At 41.5% G+C, this 18,299-nt stretch overlaps 1 protein-coding gene across 1 annotated transcript in view; it reads right to left on the bottom strand.

The window, feature by feature from the left end:
* LOC120991617 (cartilage oligomeric matrix protein) overlaps positions 1–18,050 on the bottom strand; it is a 156,189-nt gene extending 138,139 nt beyond the window's left edge. Inside the window, exon 1 of the mRNA XM_040420417.1 lies at positions 17,951–18,050. Coding sequence (XP_040276351.1) covers positions 17,951–18,020 — 70 coding nt within the window. The 5' untranslated portion in view covers positions 18,021–18,050. The remainder of the gene's footprint in view (positions 1–17,950) is intronic.
* Positions 18,051–18,299: the final 249 nt, after the last annotated feature.

Raw genomic sequence — 18,299 nt, 5'->3', positions numbered from 1 at the left:
CAGGAAATAAGAAAGAACAGCATTGACATGGTCACATCACAGCCCAGATTCAGAACAGCAGAAATTCCAAACTAATTTCTGTGCAGATTTCTATGCGTTTCCACACTTATGGGGTCATTTATCAAACTGGTGTAAAGTAGAACTGGCTTAGTTGCCCATAGCAACCAATCGGATTCCACCTTTCATTTTTGACAGCTCCTTTGGAAAATGAAAGGTTTAATCTGATTGGTTGCTATGGGCAGCTAAGCCAGTTCTGCTTTACACCAGTTTGATAAATTACCCCATTAATCCACACAAAAAACTGCATGTGTCACTTACAGTTTTTAGACTGGAAATGATGCGGTTTTGCCGCAGATTTAACCCTTGCCTTGAAAGGGGTGAAATCCACACAAAAGAACTGCACAAAGAATTGACATGTTGAGGATTTTAAAATGTGCAAACAAACAACAAACAAAAAAGCAAGGTGCACATGAGGTTGTTATAATCTCATACACTTCACTGGTACTGTATTACTATTAGGTTTTTCTGCACGGGAATCTGTGTGGGAAAACGTGTAATCCACATTCTGTGAAGGTAGCCTAAGGCTGGTTTCACACGGGCGTTGTGGGAAAATGTGCGGGTGCTTTGCGGGAACATGCACGATTTTTCTGCGCAAGTGCAAAACATTGTAATGCGTTTTGCACTCGCGTGAGAAAATCGCGCATGTTTGGTGTTCTGTAGATTGTATTATTTTCCCTTATAACATGGTTATAAGGGAAAATAATAGCATTCTGAATACAGAATGCATAGTACAATAGCGCTGGAGGGGTTAAAATAATAATAATTTAACTCATCTTAATCCACTTGTTCGCACAGCTGGCATCTCGTCTGTCTTTAACTGTGAGCAATAGGACCTTTGATGATGTCACTGCATTCATCACATGGTCCCTCACATGATCCATCACCATGGTGATGTATCATTTGATGAGCGTAGTGACGTCATCAAAGGTCCTATTGCTCACAGTTAAAGACAGAAGAGAAGCTGGGCTGCGCGAACAAGTGGATTAAGGTGAGTTAATTATTATTTTTTTAACCCCTCCAGCCCTATTGTACTATGCATTCTGTATTCAGAATGCTATTATTTTCCCTTATAACCATGTTATAAGGGAAAATAATAATGATCGGGTCTCCATCCCGATCGTCTCCTAGCAACCGTGCGTGAAAATCGCACCGCATCCGCACTTGCTTGCGGATGCTTGCGATTTTCACGCAACCCCATTCCCTTCTATGGGGCCAGTGTTGCATGAAAAACCCTGAATATAGAGCATGCTGCGATTTTCACGCAACGCACAAGTGATGCGTGAAAATCACCGCTCGTGTGCACAGCCCCATAGAAAGGAATGGGTCATGATTCAGTGCAGGTGCAATGCGTTCAAATCACGCATCGCATCCACGAGGAATACTCACCCGTGTGAAAGGGGCCTAAAGGTGAAAGAAATACAGTACATTACCTTTATAAATCATTAGTTTAAAGGATCCTTTCACCATAGACATGTTATCCCTGTAAGGCCATGATCTATATTCCGTTTTTCCTGACTCTAGTGTGCAAGTGAATACTATATAATGGTATGTTACTAATAACCTTCCGAGAGTGCTTTTCAAACAGTCAGTAATTTTTCTCTATACGACAAATCAACCTGTAATTTAGTTATCAAGATAATTGCTACTTTGGTGTTATTGTGAAGGTTAGGAACTAGTGATCTCCTCTTACACTGGAGGCATAAGCCATCATCTCTGTAAGATTTCCCCTTGGGTATCATTACATGCAAGGTTTGCCATTAACAAATGCAGTTATTATTTTAGTTTTCATTACTTTAAAATTGCTTCCGGCATAAAAAAAAAGATTTAGATTGTAGGATTTTATGAAGCCTTTAAAAATGGCTATTAGCTATGATTTATTTAGTAAGAAGATCCGTGAATACAAATATCTGAATCACATTAAACTACACATTAAAAGGGGTTGTGTCACTTCAGTAAGTAGCATTGATCATGCAGAGAAAGTTAATACAAGGCACTTACTAATGTATTGTGAATTGTCCATATTGCCCCCTTTGCTGGCTTCATTCATTTTTCCATCATATTATTGACTGCTTGTATGCAGGGGTTATGACCACTGCTGTAGAGCAGATATAAGGTGTCTGCGACTGGATCTGCTGGGCATGCGTGTGCTCCCACGGTCCTGTCCACCAGAGAGGCTAGCGCCTTTTCTTAGCTACTGTGTTGCAGGGTGGTCATAAACCCTGGAAATGAACAGTGTATAACGTGATGGAAAAATGAATGGAGCTTTGAAGGAAGCAATATGGACAATCACAATACATTAGTAAGTGCCTTCTACTAACATTTTCTACATGATAAATGCCATCTGCTGGGACGACACCATTTAAGCCTGTCAAAATAATGGTGGCTACATCTGTACCATCAATATTAAAGTACCAGAAAACTTCTTTACGTAAATGAAAGGAGTGATGTAGATGTTTTTTTTTATCTGCTCTGGATTTTATGTCTTGTTTGAAGACTGTCCTCAGAGGAAAAGTAGCCTTTTGCCCACATCAAACAATTCAGAACTCTGCAAATATGAAACAAAAACCCCAATCACCTGCTAGAGAAAATGGAAACTTTTTTATGACAGTGCTACCCGAGGCTTCTGAGTGTTATACAAAAAGTGCATTCATCTTTACCACACATAAGGGAAAAATACCAAAACCTTTACAAGGCATTTCTGTATTTCAAGTACATCCAAAGCTGCCAGACTCTGCTGGTTTATCGTTATTTTTATTCAAACTTATAACTACACTGGCATGAGGTGAATATCACTGCTATCCTACAGCTTTTCTGCAATGGAGACTACTTTCCAGTGGACCGTTACGTAGGAATTGTAGTTTTCTTACCATAATACAAATATAGCGGCACATTTATTAAGACCGGCGTTTTAGACACTGGTCTTCATAACCCCTATATCTGACTGTGGATCCGCCAAAGTTATGAAGGGGCACCATCCAGCGCCAGTCTAAATGTAAGCCAGCTTCACTGCTGGCTTACATTTAGTCCATTTTCTACGCCTAAAACAGACTTAGAAAATGATGAACGAGACGGGCCTCCCAGACTGTCCCCTTCCACGTCACTCACACTTTTTTAGACCTGGCATGAGCAGGGAAAAGTCGCAGATTGCGGCACAAATAACCTAATATAGGTGTACAGTATTTCTGGATAATAAATTAACCCCATAGATTTTAATGTAAACAAAAATAGCCATTTCTCTAATCTTTAGTGCAGGTTATATATGGTTGCCAAATGTGTTATGCTTTAATGTAGATGAAAATTATACACATTAAATCATGGAAAATATATGAAGCAAAAAGGAGCAGCAGCACAGCGGTCCAGCCAGTAGTAGTAGCAGTCTACAATTCTCCCCCACTTCTGAACAGATTATTATGGAGGACAAAGAGGTTGACATTGTGGACTTGTAATGGTCTGGTTTGAGGTTGCCCCAATGCTACACTGGTTCCCATGGACACCGTCGAGATGTCATCATGTGTTGCTGCTCTCCAGAGGGAATGGTCAGGTGTGGTACACCGCAATGGAAAATAAGTACGGAGAGTCATGCTTCTTTACTGGAGGAACTCAACTGCAAAACAATCCAGTCAATGCACTGAGCTTTTCAAGGCTCCCCTCTGATAGCAGAAGGTTTTGTACTGTGGAAAGGCCTGAGCTGGCTGTCCCTCTCTTTCTTAGATAGTTGGTACCCTGGTCAAAGGGCTGGTGATGCAGTGTCTGTAAAATAGTATTCTCATCTCAACATCTTGTTCTGGTCACTTGTGCAGTCTGGCAGAGTTTCTCCTAAACACTGTTCCCTATCTGCAGACAAACAAGGGCTCTGACTGGTCTACTTTTATACAGTTTCTAACTGGCATATGCAGTCATTGCTGAACCACTTATTGGATTCCACTGCTTTTAGGAACTGATGGCGTGCCCTCAGTCTCAATGGAAGATACCTAGCTGCCGTACAGCGCGGGACACAGGCCAGAAGAGGCCTGCATCGCATCGCTGACATGGAGGTAAGTATAAGTGTTTTTTTTTTTATATGTACAATACTTTTACTGGCACATGATGGGGAGGGGGCTGTTATTACTGGCACAAGATGAGGGGCTGTTATTACTGGCACATGATGGGGGGCTGTTATTATTGGCACATGATGGGGGGGCTGTTATTACTGGCACATGATGGGGGGGCTCTTGTTACTGGCACATGATGGGGGGTGCTTTTATTACTGGCACATGATGGGGGGCTCTTGTTACTGGCACATGATGGGGGGGCTCTTGTTACTGGCACATGATGGAGGGCTCTTACTACTGGCACATTATTGGGGCACTTATTACTGGCACATTATTGGGGGCACTATAGGGGCATCTACTGAGGCCACAAAGAAGGGCTATTTTATATGGGGGGCTCTGTACAGTAGCATGTTATACTGGGACACATTATGGTTGGTACTTTGGTGAAGGGGGGAGAGGAGTAGTATGGGGTCATCTACAGGGGGCACTAAGAAGGGGTATTTTATACTTGCAAATTATGGGGGACACTGAGGGCATCTACTGGGGCACTATATATGGGGCATTTTATACTGGTACATTATGGGGGCACTAGGAGGAAGGGGGGAGAGGAGCACTATGTGGGCATTTACTGGGGGCACTATATAGGGGTATTTTATACTGGCACATTATTGGGGCACTATGGGGACATGAGCTCAACTGGGGGCATTATAAGGAGAATTATTTCTACTGAAGGGGGGGGCATTATGGTGGGCTTTATTACTCCCCCATGGTATGATCTCCTAGTAGCAGCACCAGCCTCTCCCTGCTCTGCTATCCCTCTGCCCCTTCTCCAAATCCTTAATATGAAATCTTTATCATTAGGATAAAACACAACATCAGCTCCACCGAGCCCCCGGCCAAAGTGTTGAAGTGGCGCCCGAGATCCCCAAGGGCCAAGCCAAGTAACTGTAAGTTTTCATGTGAAATATGTTTATGTTATACACATATAGCATACACTGTGCCACACAATATACGGTATACCGCTACACTGTGTAGTCTGTTCTATAAACACCATTGTTTTGTGGCAGCGGACAGAAAATAATCTGGAAGTGCCCCTCCCAAGACCAGGCTCTGGATCCGCCACTGAGTCTGCAGTAAGGTTCCATCTGGATGTTACCAGTTGGGGGAGTGTCCGTGCACAGTCCAATCAGTGCTGTCAATGGCTGATTGTGCAGGGACACACACCCAACTGGTAACACCCAGTTGAACTGTATTGCAGACAGTTGTCAATTCATAAATTTGTAACCCTTTCACTACTGGAGTTTTTTTCATTTTTGCGTTTTAATTTTTCTTCCCTATTTTCCTTGAGCCATAACTATTTTGTATATCCGTTCACATAGCTGTATGAGGGCTTATTTTTTGCAGGACAAGTTGTACTTTAATGCGATCATTAATTAATAAAATGTAGTGGAAAGTGGTAAAGAAATTCCAAATGGGGTGGAATTGGGTTTTGTTCCCACGGCGTTACGTTTGCGGCAAATTTTACCTATGCCCTTCATTCTCTGGGTCAGTTCGATTACAACGATACCCCACATGTATAGCTTTTTTATGTCTAAATAGTGTAAAAATAAATGTAAACTTTGATTTAAAAAAATAATTTTTACATCACCATATTCTGACCCCCATAACTTTTTTATACTTAAGTCTACTGAGCTGTTTAGGGACTAATTTTTGCGGGACAATCCATAGTTTTTATTGATACCATTTTGGAGTGTGCGTGACTTTTTGATCACATTTTATTACATTTTTTTGGGTGAGAGAAGGAATGAAAAAATTGCAAATATATTCCATTTTGACCCTTTTTTCCGTTTTGCCGTTTTTTTTACATTTTAATAGTATGGGCGTTTTCAGTTGCGGTGATACCCATGATGTTTATATTTATTGTTATTTAGGTATTTATTTTTTAATTATACGGAAAGGGGGGATTTTTTTATTTTTTATATATTTTTTAACATTTTGTGATGCTTTTGAAGCTCAATATGAACCTATAAATTATGTTTTTTAATTTTTTATTTTGTTCTATCAGGGATTTTTAAAATGGGAATTACACTGAAAATTGCTTATTTCTTATCCTGGCCTGCCATCTGGTGGCCAAAATAAGAATTGCAGCATGAACTATCGATGCCTCCATTGGCCGCACGGGGCATTATTTATTATACAGAGGGGCCACATTATATATTATACAGAGGGGCCATTATATATTATATATTACACAGAGGAGACATTGTATATTATAATTATTCAGAGGGGCCATTATTAATGGCCCCTCTGTATAATATATAATGGCCCCCCTGTATAATTATTGTATATAATGACCCCCTGTATAACTATAATACAAACCGGATTCCAAAAAAGTTGGGACACTAAACAAATTGTGAATAAAAACTGAATGCAATGATGTGGAGATGGCAAATGTCAATATTTTATTTGTAATAGAACGTAGATGACAGATCAAACGTTTAATCCGAGTAAATATATCATTTTAAAGGAAAAATACGTTGATTCAAAATTTCACGGTGTCAACAAATCCCCAAAAAGTTGGGACAAGTAGCAATAAGAGGCTGAAAAAAGTAAATTTGAGCATAACGAAGAGCTGGAAGACCAATTAACACTAATTAGGTCAATTGGCAACATGATTGGGTATAAAAAGAGCTTCTCAGAGTGGCAGTGTCTCTCAGAAGCCAAGATGGGTAGAGGATGACCAATTCCCACAATGTTGCGCAGAAAGATAGTGGAGCAATATCAGAAAGGTGTTACCCAGCGAAAAATTGCAAAGACTTTGCATCTATCATCATCAACTGTGCATAACATCATCCGAAGATTCAGAGAATCTGGAACAATCTCTGTGCGTAAGGTTTAAGGCCGTAAAACCATACTGGATGCCCGTGATCTCCGGGCCCTTAAACGACACTGCACCACAAACAGGAATGCTACTGTAAAGGAAATCACAGAATGGGCTCAGGAATACTTCCAGAAACCATTGTCAGTGAACACAATCCACCGTGCCATCCGCCGTTGCCAGCTGAAACTCTACAGTGCAAAGAAGAAGCCATTTCTAAGCAAGATCCACAAGCTCAGGCGTTTTCACTGGGCCAGGGATCATTTAAAATGGAGTGTGGCAAAATGGAAGACTGTTCTGTGGTCAGACGAGTCACGATTCAAAGTTATTTTTGGAAATCTGGGACGCCATGTCATCCGGACCAAAGAGGACAAGGACAACCCAAGTTGTTATCAACGCTCAGTTCAGAAGCCTGCATCTCTGATGGTATGGGGTTGCATGAGTGCGTGTGGCATGGGCAGCTTGCATGTCTGGAAAGGCACCATCAATGCAGAAAAATATATTCAGGTTCTAGAACAACATATGCTCCCATCCAGACGTCATCTCTTTCATGGAAGACCCTGCATTTTTCCTACAAGATAATGCCAGACCACATTCTGCATCAATCACAACATCATGGCTGCGTAGGAGAAGGATCCGGGTACTGAAATGGCCAGTCTGCAGTCCAGATCTTTCACCTATAGAGAACATTTGGCGCATCATAAAGAGGAAGGTGCAACAAAGAAGGCCCAAGACGATTGAACAGTTAGAGGCCTGTATTAGACAAGAATGGGAGAGCATTCCTATTTCTAAACTTGAGAAACTGGTCTCCTCGGTCCCCAGACGTCTGTTGAGTGTAGTAAGAAGAAGGGGAGATGCCACACAGTGGTGAAAATGGCCTTGTCCCAACTTTTTGGGGATTTGTTGACACCATGAAATTCTGATTCAACATATTTTTCCCTTAAAATGGTACATTTTCTCAGTTTAAACTTTTGTTCCGTGATTTATGTTCTATTCTGAATAAAATATTAGAAGTTGGCACCTCCACATCATTGCATTCAGTTTTTATTCACGATTTGTATAGTGTCCCAACTTTTTTGGAATCCGGTTTGTATATAATGTCCCCTCTGTATAATATATTATGTCCCCCTGTATAATTAATTTATATAATGGCCCCTCTGTAATATTAGGATATATAATGGCCCCCTCTGTATTATTATTAGTATATATAATGGCCCATTATATATATTATAATAATAATAATACAGAGGGGACCATTATATATCCTAATATAACAGAGGGGCCATTATATACAATAATACAGAGGGGGCTATTATATAGATACTAATAATACAGAGGGGGCCAGGCATTATATATACTATCCATATAGAGGGCATTATACATATGGGCACTACAGGGGGTCTTTTATCTAGTGACACTACAGGGGATATATTACAGGGTACACTACAAAGGGTCATTATAACTACATGGGGCACTGCAGCAGGTCTTTATAAATACTTGTACCACTATATGAGGCATTATAAATACTACAGACACTATAGGGGGCTTTATTAATACTGCAGGCTCTTATAGGGGTACATTATAGAGGGGCCTTGTTACTGCTGGGGCACTATTGGAGGCCTTATTTCTACTAGGGGCCATATGGGGGCATTATTATTGAGCACATATTAATGGGGTTGCTATTGGAGGTACTGTAGGGTAGTGTGTCTCAACTCCACTCCTCCGGGCCCACCAACCAGTCATGATTTCAGAATATCCCACAGAATGAATACCTGTGGTATGTCCTGACGCACTGACACTAATTATATCACCTACTCAGTACTAAGGAAATCCTGAACACATGACCGTCAGGTAGGCCCTGAGGACTGGAGTTGAGGAACCCTAGTGTAGGGTACGCCATTACCATGGAGGACAGTTTGGGAGCATGTTATTATGGAGGACTATCTGTCGGGCTCTACCACAGTATTGGGGGTAGCAGCAGGATAACAGTGTTGAGGCACCAGGAAGGGAGGATGATAGTAAAGTGAGGAATCTAAAAAAAAATTCTATAAAACTCTGCAGAGACTAGACGTGGAATGAAGACGTTGAGGAAAGTCTACATCACAGGAGATGTCACTGGATGTAAAACGTATGTGGTGCTGTATTCTCCTGTATATTTTGTAGTGACGTACGTATGTATAGTATGTAATGTCTAAACACATATCTGTTTCATGGTAGGGTTGGGGGGGAGGGTGGATATAGAATTTGGCCCACACTGCCGCAGCCCGGCCCCAGACTTCAGGTCACACTGTGCATGTTCTGAATTCTGGGGTCTCACACCCATCTACTACAATATCTGTACTCAGAGAGTTATCCCTGTGTTATCTGTGGTGTTACATAGGACTGCAAGTGACATCTACTACATTATCTGTAAGAGGGGTGTGGCCAAAGGTGGGGGGTGTGCAATACATGGCTTGCCCTGGGTGCTGGCAACCCACGCTATGCCACTGCAAATAGCTCAATAGCCATGTGGGCGGTCCTGTCAGGAACTGATGCAGAGTCCCACATATGTGTGTAAATGGGACACTTCAAACATCTGTAATTGCATTTTATGGTATTTCCTATTTTCTGGCTGGCAATATCATTACATCCATTCGCCCCTAGGTGGTGCTGGCACCACATAATATATATAGTGGGGTGTGTCTAGCTTAGAGGAGAGTAAAGCAGAGTAGTGTAGAGAATGTAGAGAAGGAAGCTGTAGGAGTAAGAAGCAAGTCCCTGGAGAAAGGAGACAGGCCAAATTCACCATGTAGCTGCTTTACTTTCCTCTGGGCCCTGATCAAGCTTAGAGAAGATATCTACAGAAGACAAGCACCAGACAGTGAGTCTATACACCAAGATGCAGAGAGATTAATGAGGGTAACAGCTAACTATGGTTTATGGACCTCATCAGCACAAGTGACCAGGAGTAGCTTTCCGAGTGCCTGGACACAACTAGACAATTAAGGCCCAGAATTGTCTTTATCACTAACTAAACCTTCCTGGTAGTAGTGAAAAACCTAAACCTTTCTAGAAGAGTTTCCTGCCAAAGAATGAAGCAGATTTGTTTGCCTGCCATGAGGGGAACGCCCTTAAAGGATAACTCCTAGATAAATAGTTATCAGCATCCTTAGTGCCAGTGTGCTGTAAAGTGAACGTTGGATTACCACCAGGATCCTTGCCTGTAAAGCGTGTACTCAAAAGGGACAACTCCTTCATAGACATCTGCCATTACCTGACAATAGGATTACCATTGAACTTTTAATGCTTACAAAAAGCTTCCCATTAATGAACTGTACCAACTGTCCAGAGACTATCGATTGTCAGTAAATGTTCAACTGGTTTACAACTACCGACTCCTCATTCTTACTACCACTACTCTCAACATTTGTACCTAACGGTGCTGGCGTCATGAACCAGTGGCCCACCCTACAAGCACCCTAAACATCACCACCATCAAGGGCACCTCAACTTCCATCTGGCTGGTGTTCGCTGCAACAGAGAGTGCCTCAGAGGATTTCGTGCTGTCTTCCCATCCACTGAACTGCCGGCTCCAAGGGACAACAAAACCGTGAGTGTCTGGATTCTATTTCTTTTAGCTTTCAGCATGATGTCAATGGGGTCAATTTTCTGGACTTGTGCCTGAGGGGGGATATCACCACTTCTCGAGTCCTTACTGCTACCTTTAGAAAGGAGTTAGCTGGCAATACCATTCTACATGCGTCTTCTTGCCACCCTCCTCATACAATACGAAATATTTCTAAGGGAGAACTAATCAGGGCTCGTTGCAATTGCTCAGATCTGATTTCATTCACACAAGAAGCCACTAGCATAACCAAGATTGTTATTCACATAAGCACATTTCCGTTTCTAAAAAGGCAGTGTTGGCTATGGATAGAAAATCCCTTGTGTTTCCTCCAACAAAGTCCCCAAGTCAGTATACCCATTCATCTCAGCCTAAACAATCAGTTACCACCTTTGTCACACAATACAGTGAGGAGTTTTCTGATATATGTAAAATAATTAATAAATACTTACCCTCACTGGCCTGTGCTCAACAGTGGATGGACATAGTAAAGAAGGGTATAAAATGTGTAGCACGGAGAGTTCCTACTTTAGGGAATATAATAAGCCCTAGTCTTTACCAAGATAAAAAAAACTCCAAAATAAACTTGGCTTATAACCACTTGCCGCAACTGTAACGCCGAAAGGCGTCATTGCGGCGGCTCCCCCAGGCTACGCTAACGCCGATTGGCGTCATCTCGCGTGAGCCGAGATTTCCTGTGAACGCGCGCACACAGGCGCGCGCGCTCACAGGAACGGAAGGTAAGAGAGTGGATCTCCAGCCTGCCAGCGGCGATCGTTCGCTGGCAGGCTGGAGATGTGATTTTTTTAACCCCTGAAAGGTATATCAGACGCTGTTTTGATAACAGCGTCTAATATACCTGCTACCTGGTCCTCTGGTGGTCCCCTTTGTTTGGATCGACCACCAGAGGACACAGGTAGCTCAGTAATATGTTGCACCAAGCACCACTACACTACACCCCCCCCCTGTCACTTATTAACCCCTTATTCACCCTTGATCACCCCTGATCACCCCATATAGACTCCCTGATCACCCCCCTGTCATTGATTACCCCCCTGTCATTGATTACCCCCCTGTAAAGCTCTATTCAGACGTCCGCATGATTTTTACGGATCCACTGATAGATGGATCGGATCCGCAAAACGCATACGGACGTCTGAATGGAGCCTTACAGGGGCGTGATCAATGACTGTGGTGATCACCCCATATAGACTCCCTGATCACCCCCCTGTCATTGATTACCCCCCTGTAAAGCTCCATTCAGATGTCCGCATGATTTTTACGGATCCACTGATAGATGGATCGGATCCGCAAAACGCATACGGACGTCTGAATGGAGCCTTACAGGGGCGTGATCAATGACTGTGGTGATCACCCCATATAGACTCCCTGATCACCCCCCTGTCATTGATTACCCCCCTGTAAAGCTCCATTCAGACGTCCGCATGATTTTTACGGATCCACTGATAGATGGATCGGATCCGCAAAACGCATCCGGACGTCTGAATGAAGCCTTACAGGGGCGTGATCAATGACTGTGGTGATCACCCCATATAGACTCCCTGATCACCCCCCTGTCATTGATCACCCCCCTGTAAAGCTCCATTCAGACGTCCGCATGATTTTTACGGATCCACTGATAGATGGATCGGATCCGCAAAACGCATATGGACGTCTGAATGGAGCCTTACAGGGGCGTGATCAATGACTGTGGTGATCACCACATATAGACTCCCTGATCACCCCCTTGTCATTGATTACCCCCCTGTAAAGCTCCATTCAGATGTCCACATGATTTTTACGGATCCACTGATAGATGGATCGGATCCGCAAAACACATACAGGCGTCTCCCTGGAGCCTTCCAGGGGGGGGTGATCACCCCATATAGACTCCCTGATCACCCCCCTGTCATTGATCACCCCCCCTGTCATTGATCACCCCCCCCTGTCATTGATCACCCCTCCTGTCATTGATCACCCCCCCCCTGTCAGGCTGCATTCAGATGTCCGTATGATTTTTACGGATCCACGGATACATGGATCGGATCCGCAAAACACATACGGACATCTGAATGGAGCCTTATAGGGGGGTGATCAATGACAGGGGGGTGATCACCCCATATAGACTCCCTGATCACCCCCCTGTCATTGATCACCCCCCTGTCATTGATCACCCCCCTGTCATTGATCACCCCCCTGTAAAGCTCCATTCAGACATTTTTTTGGCCCAAGTTAGCGGAATTTTTTTTTTTTTTCTTACAAAGTCTCATATTCCACTAACTTGTGTCAAAAAATAAAATCTCACATGAACTCACCATACCCCTCACGGAATCCAAATGCGTAAAATTTTTTAGAGATTTATATTCCAGACTTCTTCTCACGCTTTAGGGCCCCTAGAATGCCAGGGCAGTATAAATACCCCACATGTGACCCCATTTCGGAATGAAGACACCCCAAGGTATTCCGTGAGGGGCATGGCGAGTTCCTAGAATTTTATATTTTTTGTCACAAGTTAGCGGAAAATGATGATTTTTTTTTTTCTTACAAAGTCTCATATTCCACTAACTTGTGACAAAAAATAAAAACTTCCATGAACTCAATATGCCCATCACGAAATACCTGGGGGTGTCTTCTTTCCAAAATGGGGTCACTTGTGGGGTAGTTATACTGCCCTGGCATTCTAGGGGCCCAAATGTGTGGTAAGAAGTTTGAAATCAAAATGTGTAAAAAATGACCAGTGAAATCCGAAAGGTGCTCTTTGGAATATGGGCCCCTTTGCCCACCTAGGCTGCAAAAAAGTGTCACACATCTGGTATCTCCGTACTCAGGAGAAGTTGGGGAATGTGTTTTGGGGTGTAATTTTACATATACCCATGCTGGGTGAGAGAAATATCTTGTCAAAAGACAACTTTTCCCATTTTTTTATACAAAGTTGGCATTTGACCAAGATATTTATCTCACCCAGCATGGGTATATGTAAAATGACACCCCAAAACACATTCCCCAACTTCTCCTGAGTACGGCGATACCACATGTGTGGCACTTTTTTGCAGCCTAGGTGGGCAAAGGGGCCCATATTCCAAAGAGCACCTTTCGGATTTCACTGGTCATTTTTTACAGAATTTGATTTCAAACTCCTTACCACACATTTGGGCCCCTAGAATGCCAGGGCAGTATAACTACCCCACAAGTGACCCCATTTTGGAAAGAAGACACCCCAAGGTATTCGCTGATGGGCATAGTGAGTTCATGGAAGTTTTTATTTTTTGTCACAAGTTAGTGGAATATGAGACTTTGTAAGAAAAAAAAGAAAAAAAAAATCATAATTTTCCACTAACTTGTGACAAAAAATAAAAAATTCTAGGAACTCGCCATGCCCCTCACGGAATACCTTGGGGTGTCTTCTTTCCAAAATGGGGTCACTTGTGGGGTAGTTATACTGCCCTGGCATTCTAGGGGCCCAAATGTGTGGTAAGGAGTTTGAAATCAAATTCTGTAAAAAATGACCAGTGAAATCCGAAAGGTGCTCTTTGGAATATGGGCCCCTTTGCCCACCTAGGCTGCAAAAAAGTGTCACACATCTGGTATCTCCGTATTCAGGAGAAGTTGGGGAATGTGTTTTGGGGTGTCATTTTACATATACCCATGCTGGGTGAGAGAAATATCTTGGCAAAAGACAACTTTTCCCATTTTTTTATACAAAGTTGGCATTTGACCAAGATATTTATCTCACCCAGCATGGGTATATGTAAAATGACACCCCAAAACACATTGCCCAACTTCTTCTGAATACGGAGATACCACATGTGTGACACTTTTTTGCAGCCTAGGTGGGCAAAGGGGCCCACATTCCAAAGAGCACCTTTCGGATTTCACCAGCCATTTTTTACAGAATTTGATTTCAAACTCCTTACCACACATTTGGGCCCCTAGAATGCCAGGGCAGTATAACTAGCCCACAAGTGACCCCATTTTGGAAAGAAGACACCCCAAGGTATTCGCTGATGGGTATAGTGAGTTCATGGAAGTTTTTATTTTTTGTCACAAGTTAGTGAAATATGAGACTTTGTAAGAAAAAAAAAAATAAAAAATCATCATTTTCCGCTAACTTGTGACAAAAAAAAAAAAGTTCTATGAACTCACTATGCCCATCAGCGAATACCTTAGGGTGTCTACTTTCCGAAATGGGGTCATTTGTGGGGTGATTGTACTGTCTGGCCATTGTAGAACCTCAGGAAACATGACAGGTGCTCAGAAAGTCAGAGCTGCTTCAAAAAGCGGAAATTCACATTTTTGTACCATAGTTTGTAAACGCTATAACTTTTACCCAAACCATTTTTTTTTTACCCAAACATTTTTTTTTTATCAAAGACATGTAGAACAATAAATTTAGAGAAAAATTTATATATGGATGTCGTTTTTTTTGCAAAATTTTGCAACTGAAAGTGAAAAATGTCATTTTTTTGCAAAAAATCGTTAAATTTCGATTAATAACAAAAAATGTAAAAATGTCAGCAGCAATGAAATACCACCAAATGAAAGCTCTATTAGTGAGAAGAAAAGGAGGTAAAATTCATTTGGGTGGTAAGTTGCATGACCGAGCAATAAACCGCTAAAGTTGTGGAGTGCCGATTTGTAAAAAAAGGGCCTGGTCTTTAGGGGGGTATAAACCTGTGGTCCTTAAGTGGATAAATAAGGGCAGATACAAATGTAGTCACAAAAAATATATATGTTGTGACCATACTAAGATCAACAGATGCTTTAAATCCACCGCAAATAATAAGGAGTATGCTATTCAGTCCTATTTAAATTGTAATACTAAATTTGCGGTGTATTTAATTACCTGTGAGGCATGTAACCTGCAGTATGTCGGGTGCACTACAAATGAAATCAAGTCTAGGATTCGGAAACACATTTCCGATGTTCCCCACTATGAAAGCCGCAATGTGTCTGCTGCAAGTCTACACTTTGCGGTAGTTCATGAAGGTGATACATCTAGACTATTGGTACAAGGAATTGAGAGAGTCGGGATCCCTGCAAGAGGGGGGGACCATAGAAGGAAGTTGTTGAATAGGGAAGCATTCTGGATTTTTCAGCTACATTCTCGACAACCCAATGGCTTAAATAAAAGGCACAATTTAATACTACAATACTAGGAAGATGTCTTTTGCTTTTTTTATGTGCTTTTTTTGAGGTTACGTACTCATTTGTGTTTTTCAATGTTTAGTCTTTATATTTTTTTGCACTAGTTTGTATTGCACATTTTTAAACTTTTTGGGTGATGTCATTTTGTTACTGATTGCACCTTGTGTGTTTCCCCGGGCAATGTGATTTAATGAGTGCATGGCCAGCTGATTGGGGAACATATAAGATGCAAACATTTGAAGGTTTTATATGTCATGAGGAAGGACCGCAATTGTTTTATGGTCTGAAATGCATTGACGAAAATGTCCTGTATATGAAGATTTTAACCGTGAATAAAGTATATTTTCCTGCTATGATATGGAGCTGGATCTTTTCTTTTCAGTCGTTATAGAATATTTATGTAAAATACATCTGTTTGGTTGCCAGCAAAAAATATACATAGTAGGTGTTGGAAAATGTTGAAAACACAGACTGCCAAGACAAACTTTCTGTTCACTACATTTAAGACCTCATGCATGTGGTAGTATAATGGCAATGAACATCTATGTTATTTAGAGCCCTAAAATTGTGCCTATATGGCCTTGCTGTGCCTTATTCTGTATGACTGAAATTATGACCTGCTCCATCAGATGCCATATTACAAAAGTATTCTCAGGCCATAGTTTAAACTCCTGGGCCCCAAATGAAATCTATCTGCAGCAATGTCCTTGCTGCCTTCCAAATCAGAGGAAGCAGTCAAGTGCTGTCCTTGCACGCTTCCAGTCCAGCAGGCACCAGAAGAGAAGGAGAAGGGTGCTTGGTGCTGGAACCAGTCTTGGGAACCCATTTAAAGTTTAATGGAAATATTAATAGACAACATTAAATAAATATATCACTTCGGACAGAAAAGGTTATAAACTGTATGTGTTGTAATAGTCTTCAAATGCAATGATGTATGATGTGTATTATGGCTAAAATGGTTGTTCTTACCAGCTGAGGCTTTGTTCTCACTAGCATCATGGTTTCAGTTTATAATGGAGCCATGACAGCTATGCCAGATTAATTTTCAAATGGATATTAACAGGTTTCCATCAAAATGAATTTTTGCCAGGCTCAATAAACAGTTTAAGTCCTCAAACCTCAACCTAACGATTATAATATAATAACTAAAACCAGACAAGCCCTTTTGAATTGAAAGGCTCTAGTTCGCCAACGACAAGTTGATCATGGGATCTTCTGTATTTTGTTGTCAGAGAAGGAAGTGATCTGGTGAATGTATCAGTCTCTCCAGTGTGAAAACTACACTCTGAAGTGACACGCCTCTCCGGCATACAGAGGAAATCCAGACTGAGTACCCCCTCTCTAAAGTTGTCCCTAAGATTTATTTTTTCTTTCATTTTTTTAAAGTGCTGGTGACCATTCTAAATAACATGAAAACTTCCCTTCCACTCATGTGCCTGCTCCGATTTAGCATTGCTGTTCTGTCATCTTTCCTAGGGTGTAGTCAGTGGCATATTTTCTGGCTGCAGTGGTGACATGCCATATACCACTGCAGTCAATCACTGGATTCAGCGGTGTATTTCGCACAAGACCGCTAAGGCCACTGACTGGATGCAGTGGCATACAGAACATCACACAATACAAGGCTGCAGCCTGAGGAAGATGACAGAGTTGTAACGCTGGATCAGATCAGATGCAGGAAGGGAAGTTTTCGTATAAATTCATACGGCTCTTGGAACATTTTTAAAATATAAAAAAACTTGGACAAATAGAATTGATAGCTGATTTAAAAAGGGGTTTTCCACGACTTAGTCCAAAACCTGGCACTGCCAACAATCCGCTGTTTTGGGCAGTCACCAGTGCCGAGGATATCTAATCCCGGAAAACCCCTTTTAAGTATAGATCTTGTAAAAATGTGGATCCTGAATGAATGCAATACTCATTGAAACATTATCAGATACCTTTTCAAAAGAAGAAAGAAAATGAAGCTGTTTAATATTAAAAAAAATTAAAGTTCCTATTTGCCAAATGTTACAAATTAAGTTAAGTCTAATGGCAAACCATTTTCCATATAAATATGTTCTATATCATTTTGGACAAGCATATACATTTGGATATACAATTTAAAGTCATCTTATGAATCTAGATGTACAGCAATAAATGTATTGGGTAGGGACACTATCAAAGCTAAACCAACAAACAAAGGGGAAAATGCAGCTGAATTCTTATTACAAACATAAACTTTTTACATACCTCTTCCAGATAGCAGCTGGCAGGATCCATACAAGCTATAAAAGGATAAGATAAATATTAATGGAATCATAGTGAGATATCCCAGTGGCACTGTCTGCACTCTCTCCCTGCATAAAATCTCTTTGGAACTGTGTCTAAGGTTTCATTTATTTGCCTGCTGAAGTTTTTTTTCCCCTTGGCTGAAGGTCAGGATTGGCTATAATGCTATAAAACACTAATTCCATCCACATCCTATCCAATAATCTTGTTTTCCTTTGGGACAGTAAACTAGAGTTGAAGAGCTAGTAACGGTACTCGGTATGAAAGAAAATGATATATGTTGAGGAAACCTCTATTCAGCAGGCATTAG

This window comes from Bufo bufo, chromosome 2, assembly GCF_905171765.1.
Source record: "Bufo bufo chromosome 2, aBufBuf1.1, whole genome shotgun sequence".
Taxonomy (NCBI): Eukaryota; Metazoa; Chordata; class Amphibia; order Anura; family Bufonidae; genus Bufo; species Bufo bufo.
The sequence above is the reverse complement of the archived record's forward strand: the minus strand, read 5'-3'. Positions and strand labels throughout refer to the sequence as shown.